At 40.7% G+C, this 20,425-nt stretch overlaps 1 protein-coding gene across 1 annotated transcript; it reads left to right on the forward strand.

The window, feature by feature from the left end:
- The first annotated feature begins 3,148 nt into the window (after positions 1-3,148).
- Positions 3,149-14,005, forward strand: nptxra (neuronal pentraxin receptor a). Its single transcript, XM_007565697.2, has 5 exons — positions 3,149-4,267; positions 8,798-9,068; positions 9,393-9,634; positions 11,785-11,964; positions 13,277-14,005. The coding sequence occupies exons 1-5, from the start codon at positions 3,551-3,553 to the stop codon at positions 13,505-13,507; spliced, it is 1,641 nt and encodes a 546-aa protein (XP_007565759.1). The 5' UTR covers positions 3,149-3,550; the 3' UTR covers positions 13,508-14,005.
- Positions 14,006-20,425: the final 6,420 nt, after the last annotated feature.

Consider the following 20,425-nt stretch of genomic DNA (forward strand, 5'->3'; position numbering starts at 1 on the left):
AATCATCAGTACACAGTGAACCATTAGCCAACCAGGCGACTGCTGTAGCCATCTGGATGTTTTGGATTTTAGCTAGTGGCGTCAGGATAATGGGGGGCAAAACAGGAGTACAGATATTTTCCAAAAAATTGAATTGCAATTAAAAGAAGATGCAGATCTCCTTCTTCCATTGATCTGCTTTATTTACGCCGAACTTCCGTTTTTTTGTTGTATATATCTTTCTCATATTTGCCCGCATTCGTGAACTCCCTGTGAACTCACTGCAGTCAAGGCGATGCTGCAAGACTGATCCATCCCTCCTTTTTTCCCTCTCTCACTCTCGAAGCCTGTACAAAAAAAAAGAAAAGAAAAGAAAAGAAAAAAAGGTGTAAAACCCGTGCAGTGTTTTATCTGATTAGTGGGGGGCAAATCCTAACAGGAAATGAAGAGCAGCTCTAATAATCGGTTTTGGAGAGCAGCGTGAAGACGGGAGAAGAAGAGACGCAGCGCACAGCAGATGGCACTATAAACCAGAACATTCAACAGGCTCAGCGGACACGATCAGCTAATCTCTTTGTTCTGTAGTTTCTCTGTAGACTAAATTTTATGTGATAAAAAGAGAATCGGTGCTGTTTTGACACTGCTACCCCCCCACCGCTCCCCCCGTTTTTTTAAAATAAAATAAAATAAAATGATTTACAGGATTTTCTGATGCTGGTCCCAATACGCCAAAGCTGCATTCAATCTCCCTCACCTCTAAATATTACATATTTACCGATATGTAATATCGGTAAATATGTATGTAATATCAGTAAATATGTAAAATGTATCTTTGTGTACATTTTACATCAGAGAGGCTCTTCCCTCTGAAATAAGTGAAAGTTAATAAAAGCTTTGATCACTTCTTTTTTTTTAATGTTCTCTGTTGCTGCCTGTTATGCTCAGTCTTCCTTTACAGCAAATAAAGATCCATTAGCCGCCCGTCTACGATCATCTTAATTATGTCCAGACTGGAGGACAGTGAGGATTTTCCCAGCCATCAGTGCCGTTGAGTTTACGTGTTGCATATAAATGAAGGAGGTTTAAAGACCCTGACTGTTTCTCATCAGACTGTTTAATGATTCTCAGCCTCTCTCTCTCTCTTTCCCCCCTCCCTCCATCCCCTCTGCAGGTTACAGCCTCTCTCTCCATCCCTGTAGTCTAGTGAAGCCTGGGAGCCCGTGTTAAATCTCTCACACCTTCTTCTCCTGCTGCACCCATTTTAAATTTCAGCTTTCAGCTCCTGCCTTGATGAAAAGTCTCATCCTAAATCCCCTCCCTCCCTCCACTCCTCTCTTGTTAGATCAAAGCTCGATTTGAAACAAATTCCTGCACTCCCCCCTCTCCCTCTCATCATCATCATCATCGTTTCTTTCTTTAATTACGTCGCTTCATCACGCTAACACACGCTGCGTGAGCCAGGAGAGCGTGGAGAAATTAAACTTCCTCATAATTTACCGTGCACACATTAACGCGGAGTTATATCGATCTCTCGTCTGTAGCGCTGCAGCGGAGCTGATGCTTTTATGTCCTATAAAAGCAGAATTTAATGAGTTGGAAATGCAAATGGCAACGCTCGGATTGAGGTTTTACACCTCTTCTCGTAAAAGAAGCAAAAAGCACAAAGTTGATTTTTTTTTTCTTTTCTTCTTCTGTTTTATTGACATATTGTGACAGAGTAAAACAATAAAGTTGTGCATCACTGGGAAGTGGAAGGACGAATGATGTGAAAAACGGGGTGTGAGTTTTTTTTCACATCTTTAATTGTGCAGAGTCCAATTTTTTTGCACACACACATTTCTTGTCAGGACTTTTACTAGACCATTCTAACTCAAATATTCTTGGCCTGAATCCCTTGAGTTATACCTCCGCCTGTATGTTCAGAGCCATCGTCCTGCTGCGAGATGAACCACTGCTGCTTTCTTTCAGGATGGAGAAGGGTAGAGAGGCATGATGCTGCCACCACCATGTTTCACTGGGGCAGTGCAGGGCAGGGAGTGAATTTGAGGACTTCTATGTAGGCTGTAAAACTTTATTTATTTTGGTCTAATCTGACCACATGTTTGCCGTTTCCCCTACTTTGCTTATAGCAAACTGTAACCACAGGTGAGGATAAACCAACCAAACCATAGCCATCTGTAACTGGGAAACAGGCGGGATATGATTTCAAAGCAAAAGCCCAAATGATAAAAAAAAAAAAAATTCAGAAGTTGGTTAAAACAAGTAAAGTGAATCAATAAGTGAAGATGAGAATAAATAAGCTAGAATCTTAAGAAGTAAAGATATATATAAATAAATCAAAGTGTAGGTTTGAAACCGAAGCAAAATTCAGAAAAGAATGCTGAATGTTCATTTAATTAAAAAAAAAAACCCTCAAAAGACTGGAACAGAGCGATCCGGACATGAACCTGGGACCAACATACAGGGAAGTAAAGAAGGATCCAGCAGGGAGTGACCGAAACAGAAAGGCTTAAACACTGAAGAGTGTGAACGCTGCCAAGGTGCAGCCAGGTGGATGATTACAGGGCGGACAGGTAGACTGAGAGAAGATAAAATTTAACAGAGGAGTAACTCGAAAAGAACTAACATTATCTAGAACCAAAAGTAAAAATCCTCACAAATAATCTAGGAGAAATAAATACAAGAAATAGAGCAAAGTAAATGGAAAGAAAGGAACATGCGCAGAAAGACTTTTAAGCAACACGAGTGAAACTAAAAAGACCTGGTAAGCAACAATGGCCGAATGGTCAAAATGTAAACAGAAAGAAGCCTAAAACCCAGATATGACATGACTTACTTTCTTATTTTGTTTTTGTTTCCACTCATTTATTTCAGTACAGTCTCTTAAAATCCCATTGGAATAAATTGGAGTTGGCGATTGAATTGTGACAGAAATTCTCAAGTTGTACGGTTCTGGTTTGGCTTTAAAGGCTTTGACATGGAGAACATTTCAGAATAAACTGTCTTTTATACATAAACAGGCAAACAAATGAGTAAAGTATCGAATTTGACATTTTACATTTAGTTTTCTCCACATCTGAACTACACGTGATACTGACAGATCGCGACCATAGGCTGTGAAACATGCTCGGAAAAGTGATTTGCACCTATTATCAGAGGATGTGTGCTGTCAGAGGCAGTCCTGCTGTGTTTTTTCCTCCATCTCTCGCCCCCTCACTCGGTCTCAGTATTAATAGGCTGGATCCTGCCGGAACCAGAGGACATGCGCGTTGCAGGAGGAGAGGAAGCGTTTGCGCGGTGTCCCAGCGAAAAGAGATGTTTAGTGTCGACTTTACCGTGATCACTTAACTGTGCTGCCAAACTCGTTTTCCGCTCGCTTGTTTTTGTAGAGAGGCGTCAGGAGCCGTTTTCCTCTCTCGGTTTAGGTTCTGATTAATTATTCAACTCTTTGCCGCATCTGGAGCTGTTGCTTTCCTACAGAGAAAGAGTGTTAACATTTCGGGGTTTTTCTGGAAATTGATTGCTCCCCGCCGCCACCCTGAAGTTCATCGTGGTCATCTTGGCCGCCGGGATGGTGGCCTTCATCGGAGCGGTTATCTGCATCATCGCGGCTGTCCACACCGGGTCCACTAAGGCTGCCGCGGCGCAGCGGCAGCCCGCGGCCGATAACCACTCGCTGTATCCGGACGCGGTCGCGCAGACTCCCGCTGCCGCGAGGGGCTCCGTGGCCCGGCCCGGATCCCTGGGAGCTCTCCACGGTTCTGAAACGCCCGAATCCGAAGCGCCCACCTTCAACGTCGGGCTTGGCGGGATGGACGGGGTCAGCGGACTCACGGGACACGACCCCGCGGTGAGTCGGCTCATCTGCACCCCGCTCCCCGCCGGAGGATGCAACCCCAGGAACTTTCAGCAGCAAGCGGACGACCCGTCGCTGTACGCCGGGGAAGACTGGGGCTACCTCCGGACCACGGCGGAGGAGCTCCGGCAGACGGTTCTGCAGCAGAAGGACCAGATTTTAACCGACCAGAGGACCATCAGGGAGCTGTCGGGGAAGCTGACCGAGTGCGAGAAGGGGCTCGGGGGAAGGAGCGGCAGCCCGGACAGACGCGGGAACGCCGCCGCGCTAAGAGGCGACAAGGGAGCCGAGGGGGAGATCCACTTGGAGAGGATGATGGTGCGGGACAGCCCGGATTCTGCGCCCGACGGGGTCCATCTGCTCACGGTTGGAACTGTGGATGAGCTCGAACAGGCAATCACCCAACTCAAAGACCGCATAGACAGACTGGAGGTAAGGAAATCCCTGAACTAATGAATGAAATCAGTTCTACTGTATCCAACCACAAAGTCAGATGTAATTATAGATAGTACAGCTTCATCCTAATTATAGTAGAAAACATTCAAAGTCAGTTTAACCTGTGAAAAGGTTTGGAGGAAGCCCTGTCAGATTCAGGCCATCTCAGATCTCAGTCGACAGACTGTTGCTTTTTCATATAGATGCACCAGTTTCACAAAGAGTACCGATTTTGGCTAATACTAATTTCTCACCATAGACTGTAAAAAAAAAAAAAAAATCCAATAATCTTTTTTTTTCTTTCTTAACGTCTGTTTAACTACCCTGATTATAAAATGTTTAATAAAAAACAATAACTTCTTCAAAGAAACAGTCCAAGTTTGAAAGCTGCAGTCAAGTCGTCCCGATTTTTACAGCATCACACATTTAAATGTGTCCTAGATTTGAATATTGCTAAAATATTAATTTACTTATTTCATTTATTTTACTCATATTGGAAGCAAAGGCAATGTCACACTGTCTGTGTGAGAGTGCAGTTGTAACACAGATCTGCAGGTAAATATCACTACAAAAGACACAAAACAGATTACAGGTGACATCTTAGACTGCAGCAGAAGGAGATTCATCCAAAGGATACAGCAGAGCAGCTTTACTGTAACATCTAGAACTTCCTGTTCTCTGCTGACTTCAATAACAGTCTGAATCAAAATCCAAGTATTCATAGAAACTTCAAGGAGTTTTCTTTCTTTCTCTGACGTTATTAACTGCCAACACCTGACTGATACTGGAAATATCTGCCTTCTGCCTTCTCAGTAGCTACTAAAACTCTGAAGAGTGTTGTTGTCATACTCTATAAAGGCCCATGCCTTTATAAACACATGTTCACTAGATGTAGCAACCTCTTTTCAAAGAAATGTTGCTTACTGGGAACTTCTTGGGGGCTTGTCCAGGATTTCTTGTTTTGTCCAAAACCCAGATTTAAAGGGGAAAAGAAAAAACAGGAAATCACAAAGAACCCAGCTGAAAACCGTAACCAATGTGGCAAACTGTTTAACATAACCTTAACCAGTTACCTGGAATTCATACCATGTATCAGTTCAGAAATAAATCACAAAACATTTAATACATAAACCAAGATTCAATGTGTCAAATTAAATATCTTGGTCAGCCGGTCTTTATCTATATTTGACCTAGAAAAATATATTCAAATTGGACTTCTTTAGTTCGTACATCCTGTCCAAAATTAGCCTAGCCAAAATCTTTGAAGGTCTGGCTCGGTTCTTCTAGCATTTGATCAGCTCAAACTAAATTTCTACCTTACTTAGACACCAGTAGATGTCTAAAATCTAGACATCGGTTCAGTTTTCAACCCATTTTGGATTTTGCTTATACGGATGAACATTATCTTATCATTTGCAAGTTTTGCTCTGGGTGGATTTCTTGATTCGTTGTGTCATTGTAAACGCAGGATGTGAGCAAGCAGTTAATGACCAAAGCAACTGGACTTTGGACTTACTTAGTTGTTTATAAAATCAAACGTCTCAGACTTTGATTAGAACAGATGACTTGACATCAGAAGGGACTTATGAGCTACTCCCAAAGCCCAATCGTCACGGATCAGTAATAATCATGTAATTATGAATGTCAATCAGTGATAATGGATGTTTTAATTGGATTTTTTTTCCTAAAGGTTGCCATTTTCAACATGGCAATATAGGAGAATAAAATGTCAGCTCTAAAGATAAATGTGGAGTCAGAGGGAGAGAGCAGGAAAAAGACAAAAGGAGCGAAAAATACAGGAGCGCAACATGAAACAAGCTCTGACTTGACCAGGATAGAGTGATTTATAGCTCCGTTTTGGGCAAAAGAAATGCAATGCATAATTCATGGCATGCCTATATTTGTTAGGAGTAACAGAGTGGACGCGCGTCCCCGCGGTGTAATACGCCTCCTGCTGTTATATGTGGGACGTGCCTGTGTGGGTCATTTCCTTTGTTCCGTCTGTTTCTCCACGCAGACGTGTAACATCCAAGTTCTGACACTTTTCAGGGAATAAGGAATCCCTTCATTCTGCAGCCTTTTCCCAAGATGCTGTGTTTCATCAACGGTTTTCACAGGTCAGACCAGGTAGTTTCCTCCCTAATCAACACGTTTTCTTTCTCCCGCCGTTTGGTACACAGGAGCTACTTGACCTACTTGAGAAGGATGAAGAGATGTTTTCTATTGGCTCAGATTAAACTGGTCCAGTCTTTTTTTTTTCTTTTTTACATATTTTCCCCATTATGCACCAACAACTCTCAATGCCTTCTAGCACTCATGCAGCGTGATGATTTTGGCTCAACAATAAGATCAGAGCTACATTTAAATTATCCTGCACTGGCCTTGTACATTTATTAACCATTTTCACTAAGCATTAAGATTTGCACAAAATGTTAAACATCATAGAAGTTAAACGCAGTGCAAAGTTTCATGCTTTCTAAATCTGTTTCCAAATAGAGAAGCAGCTACATGACTGGGGGGTAAGTCATGATATTATGAAAGGGGATTTTATTGCTTTTGGTACTGTTAGGAAAGAGAATTTAAAAGTTTCCATCAAAATTAGTTTACTTCTACAAATGCTAACACCCTCTGGTAAATATGCTTAAAGAAAAATCAATCTAAATTTAGTCTTTTACTGCAGTGCTGCTGTGAACAGCTCACAGAGTGATGCTCGGTTCATCAACCAGCAGCATGGCACAACTACTCAGAGATGGATATCAATCTGAACCAACAGGCTGGACAAGGAGAGGATTAATGAAAGCAGCCAAAAGACACAAGGTAACTTTAGAAAACCTGCACAGATCCAAAGCTCAGCTGGTAGAACATTGCTCTTCTCAAACCCAACCTTTATAGGAAGAAAACCACTTCTGGAAAAAAAGTTGATGCATCTTTCCAAATGTCACATAGGGGACACAGCAACCAGCTGCTCAGGTCTGATAAGACCGAATAGGTTTTTTTCTTTTTTTGTGGCCTGCATTCAAGCAATGGTGGGGCTCCATCAGTTCCTGTAAAAGTGAACATGAAATTTCAGAAATGTTAAGTGGAAGTTGGGTGGCACTAAATGCAGGTTTACGCTAGAAGAAAAGCTGCTGCACGAGACGTCAGACGGGAGTGGAGGTTCGGTTTTCAGCAGGAGAAGAAATCCAATTGAAAAACTGCGACAATGCTGAAGAATGAGCAAAAAACGTATCACGCTAGTTAAATACAATGAACTCCCAGTGTTCGCAGTCGCTAGTAACCTCCAAAACCACAGCCATCCGTCAAAATCTAAAACTTCAGAGCACTTCTTCGAAAAAGAATAAATGTACAATTTGATGGTCAAACACCAAATATCCCTTAGCATGCGTTAACAAGCAGAGCGGAAAATGTCTTCGCAACACCATGGTAGCTAATATCTACTTGTCTCCAATTAGCAAGTAGGAAGGGAAAATGGTGATCCTGGGTTGACTGCTTTGCACCAATAAGCCGGTTAGTGTGTCAATTAGCTCTATGCTTAGGTTTTTCAGTTTACAAAGCTTCATTTAAAAAAAAGATTTTGTTATATTGAAAAAACACACACAAAAACTTCAAGTTGGTGAATCTGTGGATTCTGAGCCACGAATAGCTGGAGGTCCTCTCTCTGTCATGCTGAATAAAAATATACGGATGCAATTTTAAGATGTTTATTTGTTTAATAAAAATATGAAAACCATAAATTTCTCTCAATCTTACAATATTGTACAACGTTTTCTTAGTTTATCACAGAAAACCCAAACAAACACTTTGAAGTCTGTGGCTGCAGTGTAGCAAAATGCAAAGATTTCTGAAGGGCATAAATATTTTATTAAGGCACAGCATTAACACACCTGAATTCACCGTAGTGAAAAGAATGTCTATATTTTCTCGCTGATCGCTGGAGATTTCTGCTGAGATTTGAACTAAAACATAAAATTTGGTTCTGCGGCGTACAAAATCAAATCTGGCATTGTACAACCAAAACCTCTACTTCTGCGGCATTACTCATACAGGCTGAGCTGCAGTAAGCTCCTGGATGCAGCACCAACGATTAAAACACCATGAAAGTTTTAGAGCGACGGTTTAACGTTTACAGAAAGACACAGCGATGACCTCCCCCTCCTCTCAATCTGTTCAGTATTAAGGTAGATGCCAGTTCCTGCAGCTGCACATTTTCTTTTTAGCAGGGACCGGGAAGCCTCCAACCTGCAGTCTTACTTACAAAACTGCAGATTCACTTTTTTTTTTCTTTTAAGCATATCCCCGATACATAGTGCAGTGCTGGAAAAATGGGATAAATCTACCACTTTTTTATCCTTAGGTTTTAATTTAGAGACAAAAACAGAATCCTAACTGCAGCAGCCAGTTAACAATGCATCAAACCCCACCAAATGCAGCGGCATTACATAAACTCCTCTTGAATAAATCCTTCAGTGCTTGCAGAGACGGCAAAGCCTCAAATTCTGATCTGGTTTCTACCTCCCTCCTCTGCAGACAGACATCGGTCCGTTTTCTCACAACCGCACGGACAGCAAATCATCGGACGCATCAGAGGAGGGGAACCCAGAGAGGTCAGCCGGTCCGGGCCGTGGTGCCGGTCCGGCCCGGCCCTGGGGGGTGGAGGATCTGGAAGAGGAGCTGGAGAGGAAGGTGGAGCTGCTGGAGAAGGAAAGGAAAGCCCTGAGGCTGGAGGCAGCAAAACACAGACAGGAAATTGACCAGGGCATCAGCAAACTACAACACCGCATTTCAGGCCTGGAGGAAGGTGAGCTGCAGAAAGGAGAGAGAGAGACACACACAGAGAGAGACAGAGAAGGAAGTAAATTGTGCGCATATTTAATCGCTCTATTTGATCTGGAGGTGGAGACGGTAACAGAGAGAGCAGCAGTGACTGATTTATTCATTTCACCGTGACACAAATCGTTAGCGATGAGAACCAGATTTCCTTCTTCTGATTTATGACATCTAAGCTTCGTAAATATAATTTGTGCCAAAATAAAAAGCCCATAATTATCCTGTAATGTTTTTTTTAAGATACGTGGAAAATAACTTACTTGTATCTCTCTTTCTTCACTCCGTATTTCCAAAGGCGTCACAATGCTTTCGTTCCCGGAGGGGTTCAGGTTGTCCTTCCCGGCTCGGACCAACTACATGTTCGCCCTGATGAGACACGCCGTCCCCAAGCTGCGTGCCTTCACCGTCTGCCTGTGGCTGCGGCCCGCCGCGGCGGGCGTAGGGACGCCTCTGTCTTACGCTGTTGCCGAGCAACCGAACGAGTTGGTGCTCCTGCAAGACCGGAGCGCTCCGGCTGAGCTGCTCATCAACGACAAGGTACGTACGGAACCCGCACAGGGCCGAAAAAGTTACACATTTAACTGAGGCTGGCATCGGCTGGAATGACGACCTCAAGGAAAAATATCACGGTTTGACGTTAAGAAATTTTGAAACCTAAAAAATAGTTGTTTTTTTTTCTACATTTATTCTGACTTTACCCCAGCTGTCAGGGAGCGTGAACGTGTCATGTTGTGTGTCTGCTGAGAGGACACAAATGCAGTAGGCGGAGGCGCCGAGGAGAATTTTGTGGATTTGATGAAAAAATGAACAAAGATTTACAATAAACCATTGGAGGACAGGGAGCCAGGGGAGAACAAAAAACATCAGGAACAAACAAAAGCACAAGAAGCCTGACTGGGAACCGGATCTAATGGGAGCAACAGGCAAAGAGTGACAGAAGAAGTGTTTAAGTATTGGGAGAGTGAATGTGGAACAATTCACTACACACCTGCAATCGGGTGTGAGGAAAGAGAGAGAGGGAGAGAGAGAGAGAGAAAGAGAGAGAGAGAGAGAAAATGGCATGGGGGGCAAAGGAGAGTAAACAACGGACAAGGAAGTAAATCTAACACTAAAGATTTACTTTGAGCTGCCCTGTTGTTGAAAATGTGCGATATAAATGAATTGACCTAAAGAATGAGTAGACATGAGGAACGTAATTAAACTAGAGTTACAAAGAAGAAATAGAGATAAAAATTAAACATAATAAAGTAGAATCACTAAGAAAGAGATGAACAGGAACAAGGTTGATCTGATCAAAGTAAGAAAAACAGAATAATAATGAAACTGGAATAAATAAATCAAACCCCAAAACAACCCAGGATCCTAATAAAACGGTGATGAAAAGTTGGTGGACAGTTTCACAGGAAACCTGCTGATTCAGAAAGTTTTGCCGTTATGTCCTTTCCTATATGCAGGGTTATTTATTTTCATCTCCCATTAAAATTTGTAAAATGAAAAAAAAAACAAACAAACAAAAAAAACATTGAAATGTGGTAAAAACAATTCAAAAATACAAAATACTAAGTTCTGTTTGATTTAATTCATCATTAGCCTTCTCTTTTTTCCATTGACTCTCCTGAAAATGTATTACTTTAATGAGTTTTTAAAATCTCATTATAACAAGAAAGTTTCTCGGCCGCTCCTGAATATATTTCCGAGCTCTGGCAGCTAAGCGCTTCCATACCATCGGCTATTTAACTCTGATTAAATTCACAATCCTTGATGAAATAAACAGAACGCTCAATCACCTCCTATGTTGTTTACCGAAGCTGTGCCACCAAACTTCCCCACACAATAATATGAGTAATTATTAAAAAAATATATTTTAAATCACAAGCTGTCAAAGCAGGAAAAACAAGTGTGAGAACAAACTGATGCATGTTGAATACAAAAGAAAAATGAACCAAAACCGTAAATTCACACAAAAGCTGATCTTCCCATTGCAGCAACAACAGTAATAGGATGATCTTTTAATTTCTCTTATCAAGCCTAGTCAGACTCAAAACATTCAAAAACACTCAAAATATCTTTTAAATTGCATGCTATGCTTGATTAGATTCTTCCTCTTTATTCTGCTCACTTTAATCGAAGATGTAGCATCTTTTCATTCATAATATCTTCCTTATTTTACGAGCGTACTTGTATACAGTTCATTTTTGATCTCCATTATGATTTGAAGTGTTTATCAGCGATCTGTTAATGTTACGACCTCCTTCTAAATGTCCTAATGAATATCGAAGGCCCTCTGCTTTGGATTAACATTAAAGCAATAAGAGAGCGGCAAATGAAGGTTGATACATTGTTCATGTGATTTAATGGAGGATTAAGCTTAGTCCTGGAAAGCATTGTTCGGCGATGCAAAGAAGTGCTGTGATATATATATATTTTTTATTTTGCAGAAGTCATTATGGTAATCTATTCCTGCGGTGAATAGCTTGGAGAGGCAGCAGCAGAACGCCCCTAGCGTGAAATGATCGAAGTGACTGATTTAGATCTGGAAATCTCCTCACACCGCCGCATCTTATTTGCGTCCCGCTGAATTATTGTCACCTTTTTATGTAGCTATGTAAAGGCATGCCCAGGTTTTAAACAATCGGCGTAAAACAGCCCGCCACTGCATCGTCCTAACAACACGTTGCCATGCGTAGGTGGCGAAGCTGCCTCTGAACTTCTCTCGAGGCAGCTGGCAGCACGTCTGTGTGAGCTGGACCCAGAAAGGTGGAGCATGGCAGGCCTACCAGGGGGGAAAGCTGAGGGGCGAGGGCCACGGACTGGCCCCGGGACACCACATCCGGCCTGGGGGAGAGCTGGTCCTCGGCCAAGAGCAGGTGAGTTACTCATATTTAAAGACAGACTAAAAGAAAAAATGACTTAGTTGTTATTGGTTTCCAAGTCGCTAAGAAGGCTAAAAATAACTTGGGCTACATTCACACTGCAGGTTGAGGTGATATGAATCCGATATTTTTGCTCAAGTGGACTGTATCTCATCTTTTCATGACAGTCTGAACAACTCAAATGGGATTTTTACAAATACTCACTTAGCTCACTTATGGTGCATTCACACCAAACGAGAACTGAGCATCAGGTGCTTCTGGTTCACATTCAATCTATGTGGAGGTGCGTTGAGGGTCGTTGCGGTGCGTTTGAAGAGTCTTAGCGTTGTGTGGTTTGAACATTTGGAGCGTCAAGAGTCAACGTCAACATTTGACGGGTCAAGAGTACCAAACAGAAAACTACGGCCAGAGCTGATGTATCTGACGCACCTCTACATAGACTTTGAATGTAAACCAGACATACGAAAGGCTAAGGTGTAGAGCAAAATGTCAAGCGTCTGCATTCAAAGTACACACATATCAAACATGAAGCGTCAGACGCATTTTTAACGTATTTGGTGTGAACGCATCATTAGATATGTGGTTCTAAATTCGATGAGTATCTGATCTTTTCAAATGTGTCTGGGTCACGTTCATCAAGCCTGAACGTCATTGATGCTCAAAAAGACTTCACCATTCTGCATCCTGGAACGCAGAAATGAGAAGAAAAATAACAACCAGGGTGGACAACTTTAAAATCGCAAGATACGCTACACCACATTAGCATCCATGTTTACTTCCGCAAATACTGAGCATGCTCGCCAAGTGTGACGTTATTGCGCCCTCTACCACGCATACGGGACATTTTTAGGTTGTTTGCGGTTCACACGAGAGATCACATACGTGTCGCATATATTTGGAAATGTGAACAACCACACGAAAGAAACAGAGACAAAAACAGAACTGAACATTAACGCCTGCGGTGTGAACGCAGCCTTAGTGCAGGCGTGGGATTTTGTCATTTCTAAAGCTAAAAGAAGAACATTTATGGCTGATTTGCACTTGAGGTTTAGTTTGGGCTAACATGGGATGTTTAATATGTGAATTTTGTTCAAAAGCCACAAACTGTAGGAAAATAACATTTAGAGGAAAAAAATAATCCCCCGCTCTATCGAATCCCACTTAAACTTCCCCAGAGCCGAGGGGTTGCCCAAGGCAGCAAGACTGCAAAAAAAAAAAAAAAAAACTGTTTGTGTGTGCTTGAGAGTAAAAGTGTTTCTCTTTTTAAGTGATTCGACTGCCTAACAACGATCTAATTCCTTTCCAGGATTCCCTGGGAGGTGGTTTCGATTCGACCCAGGCCTTCGTCGGAGAGCTGTCTCAGGTGGGCCTGTGGGATCGGGTCCTGTCGTCCGCCCAGGTCGCCAGCCTGGCTCGGTGCAGCAGAGTAACTCAGGGCGCCGTGGTTCTCTGGAGCGAAAGCAAGGTGCAGGTTTATGGCGGAGCCACCAAAGACCCCGGGGAGCCTTGCAGTAAACACAGCAAAAGCTCCCAGTGACCGATGGAGAGAGGATCATGGAAAAGATTCAATTCACCAACCAACGCTGATCCAGAATGTCAGAAAAACCATGAATAGCAAGGCGACATAAGAGAGTCATAATCTTAGCAACTTTTCTGGGGTATTTCTGAAGGTGAAACGACACGCTGCAACACCACACATTATTTACACATAAATGCAGCTGGAACATTAGTTACTGTGCATCAGAAAATGTTTAAGCTCGGCTTTGCTTAGTTCAAAGTGAAAACAGGAAGATGATTTCAGATTCTCAGCAACCCTCCTGACAATTTGATCAAGAAAAACAGATCTATACTGTACCTGCCTGCTAGCTTTTCTGTCGACTTGTTTACTGTAAGCCTGTTCAAATTCAGGGGCCTCATTCTTCAAAGGACATATGCCGGGAAAATTGGGCAGTCTGGCCTTTCGATTTACCACTTACATCTGCGCATGCCCTGTCACCTAGCAACCGTGACGGTGCCAAACACAAGCTAGCAAGAATGTAACTCAAAATGTTCCTGGGATTTTTTGTAATCAGTTTACAATCTATTTGAATCTAATTCATTAATTAGATTAAGGAAGTCGATGGATGTCAGTGGAAGTGCGAAGGATTCAACGTCCTTCAAATCCAGGAGGAAGAAGGATGAACGTCTGAGTCTTTGAATTTGGAGCAGCAGATGTAGCCCCTGAATTTGGATTCAAATGTTCAATTTAGTCGTTTTTAAATTTGAATGTTCACTGTAATTTTATTTTTACATTATCCAGAATTGTGACATTTATAACACTCAGCCTTTATGAAAAACTATAAAATATATTTAATGCATTATAGTCAGAGCCAGCTAATGTTAGCATGCTAATGCTAACATGTGATTTTTAGGCTCATTAAAATGTCTGACAGTAATTCTGCTGTTCCTGTGCCTCATAAATGGGAATATAGAGATAATCAGTAAAAGGTGAAACTGTTTTAATTTTTTTTTCCAACTCCAGCATCAAAGAAATTTTCCAACAGAAATTAACTATAGAAGCCATTTTCTCTCTTTTTTTTTATTATTCGTACACAAACAACTCCTACAAATTTAATTTAGAATAAAATAAAAACAATTATCTCATGAGTTATATCTAGAAATATCTAGATACGTCAATCGTTTGTGAGATTTTAACCACAGACAGATGAAATGAACAACGCTGACCTGTTAGTGTCTTGGATAAAGGATTTTCTTTTTGTCCTCAAACGCAGTGTGTTAGCAGCATTAAAAAATGGCGTTTACATTTTGAACAACTCCGACAAAGGCTAAATTGTTATGGCTAGACTGGGTCAGAGCATCGGCACAATTTCAGCTCCTGCAGGGTGTTCTGGGCTTCTGGTGGTTATTGAAAGGGAAATGGAAAAAAACAACAAAAAAACAGTGCTGAACCAGCATCTGGGTCAGAGATGACAAAGGCCGCATTGATGCACACTGAGAAGAAAACAAGCTAACAAAGACAGAGTGAAGGTTTGGGCAATGATCCTGCTGGGAAACCAGCTTGATTCTGCCATCGATGTGGATGTTGGTTTGACACGTACCACAAACTGAAGCGTTGTTGACAGACCAGGGACACATTAACACAACTTCCTGTTGGCTATGGCCTTTAAGCAAAGGTGGTGCATCTTGCCACAAAGTGAGACAGGCTTAGGAGCTCAAACATGGCGGATGACGACTGTTTTGGCAGCAAAAGGGGGATAAAGTCGCTATTACATGATCTGATTAGTGTGCTTCCCACTGCAGTCCACTATATATTGTATGACAAGCAAAAAAACAACAAAAAAAACAACTCCCTCAGATATGATCTGTTAATAAAACTTTGAAGCTGCTGTTAAGTCAGTTGTTACATGTTTCCAACCAAATCACGTTGTGTATCCCCAACTTGTTATCCTGCTGATGTTTTATTTATATCAATGAGAATACTCAAAAGGAGAATTTTTCAAGTCCCGCGTTTGAAATGCAAAACCAACCAGCTACACCTATCCACTATCAATATCTCTACAGCTGACAATATGTGGAGAGTGAACACTTTGGACACAGTTGGCTAATCAGAACTTGTGAAATTCTAGCACACAGGCTATTAGCTCATTATCTCTGAGCTAACCGACCGTTAGCTCATTATCTCTGAGCTAACAGGCTATTAGCTCATTATCTCTGAGCTAACCGACCGTTAGCTCATTATCTCTGAGCTAACAGGCTATTCGCTCATTATCTCTGAGCTAACCAACCGTTAGCTCATTATCTCTGAGCTAACCGGCCGCTAGCTCATTCCCTCTGAGCTAACAAGCTATTAGCTTATCCTCTCTGAGTTAACATGCTACTAGCTCAATTTCTCTGAGCTGAAGAATTACTTTCTAACAACTCTGAATGTCTGAACCTATTCCCCTAACTGTGACCACAGTTAACTAGCTTAACAAATCACTCAGTGGCGCAGAGTAGACTAAGAGAGCAGTGAATTTGCTTATTTCTGTCGTCAGAAGAGACGCACATTGCCTCAGCACTCACTCCATTTTCCAACAAGCGTTTCAGAAGAGTTTTCGGTTTGGTGTCTGTCGAGGTTTAGCAGAAACAAAGCCTCTTATAGCACAGTGCCAAGGTTAATATCTTAACTTCACGTTTTCATGTTCTATTTTCCAAGATATATGTATATATTATTTTTTTTTTTTTGAATGACTGAAAATAGTGACGCAGCGTCATTTAATGTCTGCACACTCAAAACACCATCCTGTGCTTACCTTCTTGAAAGCTTGTACTGAATCCACTGAGTTCCGAGTCTGAGCCGTCCTCGGCCAGCTGAGAGCTCCGTGTGAGAAGCGTGAAGTTGAATTAGGGGCAAGCTGGAATCCCTCCATTTGTGCATCAGGCTTGGAGTGGTATTATTTAAGGGCTGTGACAGCTTTAGAGCGCGGAGTCAAGGTGAGCCGGTGAAAAAATGTTGGAGAAAGTGTTGGGAATATTAAAGCAGCGGTTGGCAGCCTGGAGTCGATGATGAAAGCAAGAGGAAAACAGGAGAATGAGGGAGAAGATGGACCAGATGTGAATGATGTTGCATTGTTTTTCTCTTCTGCATGATCTAATCTAGTACTGATAATGTCTTGCCACTGCAAGGTGTCGCGGACGAGGTCGCTGCATTTTACATTCCTGCAAGGTGGCTGTGTTTGTCTTTCTGAGAGTGACTTTTAGTATCGGATGCATTTATTATGGACTTGACCAACTTTTGAGAACTGCTAACCTAAACTCTTCTCTTTTTTTCATTATTAAATATGTGGTGTTACATTACATCAGATATGTATGAGATTGTTGATGAAATGTTCAAAACTGTAAACATAAATTTGCAATGTTTTTAAATGTTCTACATGCATCAGTAGCTGCATTTCCGTTGACTGTATAACTGCAAATTTTGACAAAAACAAACTTTTTAATTAAAAGTGTTTCGAGTATTGAATCCAGCGTATTTTGCAAAAAAAAAAAAAATTCCAATGGAAACACTTTCTTTTTCAGCGTCACACGAGTCGTGATCAATATCCTTTTGTTAAAGGTGGAGAAGACAGGAAGTGATAGGAGGATGATGACGTAGTATGTTCTTTTTTTATCACGTGAACAAACTCGTTTACGTGTTTCTTAATTAAGGAAAACCTAGCAATTGAGAAAATGTTATTTTATTTTTTGGATTAGGGAAACACCGACAAAATTTGCGCACATCCGTAACGGAAACGCAGCTTCTGATAAATATATCCGAAATATTTTCACCATTAAAATAAAACAAAAACAATCCACGCATGAATGCCGCAGAGTTAGAATGTCCTGCTAAACTTTTCTTTCCCTTCATGCTAAACTAACTCCTATTAACACCAGAAACAAATTGTTCTTTTCAAAGTTTCAAAAAAAAAAAAAAAAGAAAAAAAAAGCTGATTTTATTTTATTACTCACGGTGGAAAGTGCCTGTCAGGGGTGTTTGTACCCGTGTACCGTCGCCGTCTTTAATATCCTGAAGATGTTTTGAGCTAATTAAGCATCGTTAAGGTCCCCGGTGACACTGCGAGATGAAAGCAGTTTGATCAAAGTTTTACAGCATCATAAACACACAGTACTTGAAGCTTCTGCACGGTGCCACCGAACTAACACTAGAGCAAGTCAAAACCGTCTCGTTGTGTCTCTGTTCGTCTACTGTCTTTGATATTGGTGTCTGTTCAGCTCATGCCAGAACTTTTTAGGGCTTTTTTTCTTCTTTTTATTGTAATGTCATTGTGTTTATGATATATGAAACTGAAAGCTATTGTTGGAGATACTTTTGTTGCCATTATGCTCTATGATCTACGTTGATTGCACAAATACTGTTAACGTCCACGTCCTGTATGGTGTCGTATTGTTCTGAACACGTGCTGTGTACAAAACTCTGAATCTTTATTAAAGCTGTGATATTTTGGAGAAAGGAATGTGGTCATTTGGTTTCATCTGAAACTTAAAATTATAGAAATGAAGCTTGCTGGGTTTAGTAGTGTGCCAAATTAATAATACTTTAAAAAAGATCAAGCACAGACTGCATTTCGGACAGCTTCAAAAAACGAAAACGGTGAGAATCATGGAGTGGAAGGGGAAACAAAAAAATAAATAAAATAAAGGGCAACTGATGACATCTGAAGATTATTGCAGTAAAGAAAAAAGAGAACCATTTATCTGATTCTAAAAGAACTCAAAGAGAATCAAAGAGAGCGAAGCCTCAGACTGTGACAGCTCTTCTTTTATTCAGCAATGCACTCAATGCAGCAAACAGATGAGCAGCAGCAGCTGCACACACAGTACTTGCCAGACTCAATAAAATTTTAATCTACATCAAAAAAAAAAAAAAAGGAAAGAAAACTCTTCCTTACAATTCACTTCAAAAGTTCGTTATTAGTCCAAAAGGAAAATCAAATGCTCGTCTGAAGCGGAAGTTGTTTAGTCATGTAGTACAAAGAAACAGGGAGCCGTCTCTAAATGAGAACATCATTGCTAACGGTGGAAAAACATATCACTTCTACATTTGTTCCTTGTAATATATAATACATCCTGCCTCTCCCAGAACTGTTTGAGCTTGCAGGTTACTTTCTTTTTTCACTTTTTGTTCTGGCGATTGTCCAGATGGACTGCAGTCTGAGATTTTCCCAAAAACATAGGGGTTGCTTTTCTGGGAACGTTCGGTATATTTTCCGTAACTCTTACAGGGTTATTTTCTTTGGACTTGCAGGTTATTTCTTACGGTTTGAGCTACGTTATCAAATGACTTGGAACATAATGTCGTTCAAAATCAAAACATGAGTTTCCAAAACTTTCAGGTTATTTTTCAAGCTGCTCCAGCTTCACTCTCTTGGAACATGAAGGTTAAACTTATTGCAGCTTACAGGTTACTTGAAATGTATAAAATTCAGACAGTAGGTCTCAACAATGGCATAAAATAACTTGTAATGTGAAGCCTTTCAGAACACGGAGTCTGCAATCTTCTTAAGGTCAATTTGTAGCCTGAAGTTTAAGTAAAATTACAAAGAGGTGCTGGTAATGTACAAGACAAGGTCTGTGTGAATTGAGGGAAAATGCCATGAAAGTAATATTTTAATTCAGAAAAATAAGGCTCTCAATTCTATTAAAGTACCATTTAATTTTCTTAAATCCAAACTCTAAACTCCAGATTCTGTATTACTTAAAACTGCCATCTATTCGGTTGCCGAAAAACAAACTAAAGCAATGCAAATCTCTCGATTGCTTTTAAAAGTACTTTTTTTTTGCAGAAAATTATAATAATAATAAAAAAACACTATTTGTTTTAGAAGTCTTCTACTCATCAGAGCTTATAAAAAAGCAAACTTGCTGGAAGAAGCAGGAAGCAAACAAAGAAAGCAACAGCATGCCTCATAGATATTGTCAACCTTGCAATATTCCTCCTTGAATATATGCTTGTGTGATAGTTAATTCAAATATCTCAGGCTTCCTTCGTCGTTCCTTGCATTTTTACTTTATTTATTTATTTATTTATTTATTTATTTATTTATTTATTCATTTTTTGTTTCCTCGGTTTCTTCTGCCAAGACGCATTCAACATGTTTTCTGGCACAAAAAGAGCCACGCAGAGTGCGAGGCTCTCGCTTCTCAAAGCTGCGTCACGAATCTGTCACTTTTTTTTCCTTCCCCTCTCCCCGATTCGCCGGGTAGCTGTGAGCAAATACTGTCAAGCGACTAAGAAATGTGACAAATCTCTCACCTTTTAGTTGGACCAATTAGCATATAATGCGCTGCGCTGTTAGGAGTCGGGGAAAACTCCAGTGACTTTCTGGTGACAGTGTGGGCAGCTATTTTAGTAAGTGAGACGTGACAAAGCTCTGTGTTTTTCTCTCCATTTCCACAAAAAATAAAAAAATAAAAAATAAAAAAATTCGTATTTATGATTATTGCCAGAGCTAGATTGAGATAATGTGATGTTCCACCTGATGTATAAACACTCAAATTAGATTAAGTTTCTGTAAATTTGACAGTCTTCAAAGGTGTCGTTGGTTATCATTTATTCATATTGAGAGCAGTGTCAATGCTGCTGTAAATAAAGATTTTTGCTGCTTTCTAAGAAAAAAAAGGCGACATTATGTTTGAATCACAATACTTTAATTCTTTTTAATTCTTTAGCATCCTAAACTTACGACGCAAAGTGAAGCTCAGAAAAGTCAATTTTTACATAATACTGCTTCTTTATAACGTTTGCCACTAAATCAGTAAATAGAGCTGAGATAATTCTTACGTTTTTGTATGTATCAATTTTGTTGTCGCTATAATTATTATGTTTCAATTTCATTCAGTTTAAATCTGTTTTTCAAATGTAAAAAATGTTTTTATGTATTTTCTTACATTGCTTAAACTGCTCATAACACAGAGC

The sequence above is a fragment of the Poecilia formosa genome, unplaced genomic scaffold, assembly GCF_000485575.1.
Source record: "Poecilia formosa unplaced genomic scaffold, Poecilia_formosa-5.1.2 Scaffold182, whole genome shotgun sequence".
Classification (NCBI taxonomy): Eukaryota; Metazoa; Chordata; class Actinopteri; order Cyprinodontiformes; family Poeciliidae; genus Poecilia; species Poecilia formosa.

Excerpts from the sequence above, each read along its gene's own strand:
- nptxra (XM_007565697.2), top strand. The coding sequence starts at position 3,551 with ATGGTGGCCTTCATCGGAGCGGTTATCTGCATCATCGCGGCTGTCCAC. Across the intron at positions 9,635-11,784 it reads AGCTGCTCATCAACGACAAG|GTGGCGAAGCTGCCTCTGAA; the intron begins GTACGTACGGAA and ends TGCCATGCGTAG. Across the intron at positions 11,965-13,276 it reads TGGTCCTCGGCCAAGAGCAG|GATTCCCTGGGAGGTGGTTT; the intron begins GTGAGTTACTCA and ends ATTCCTTTCCAG.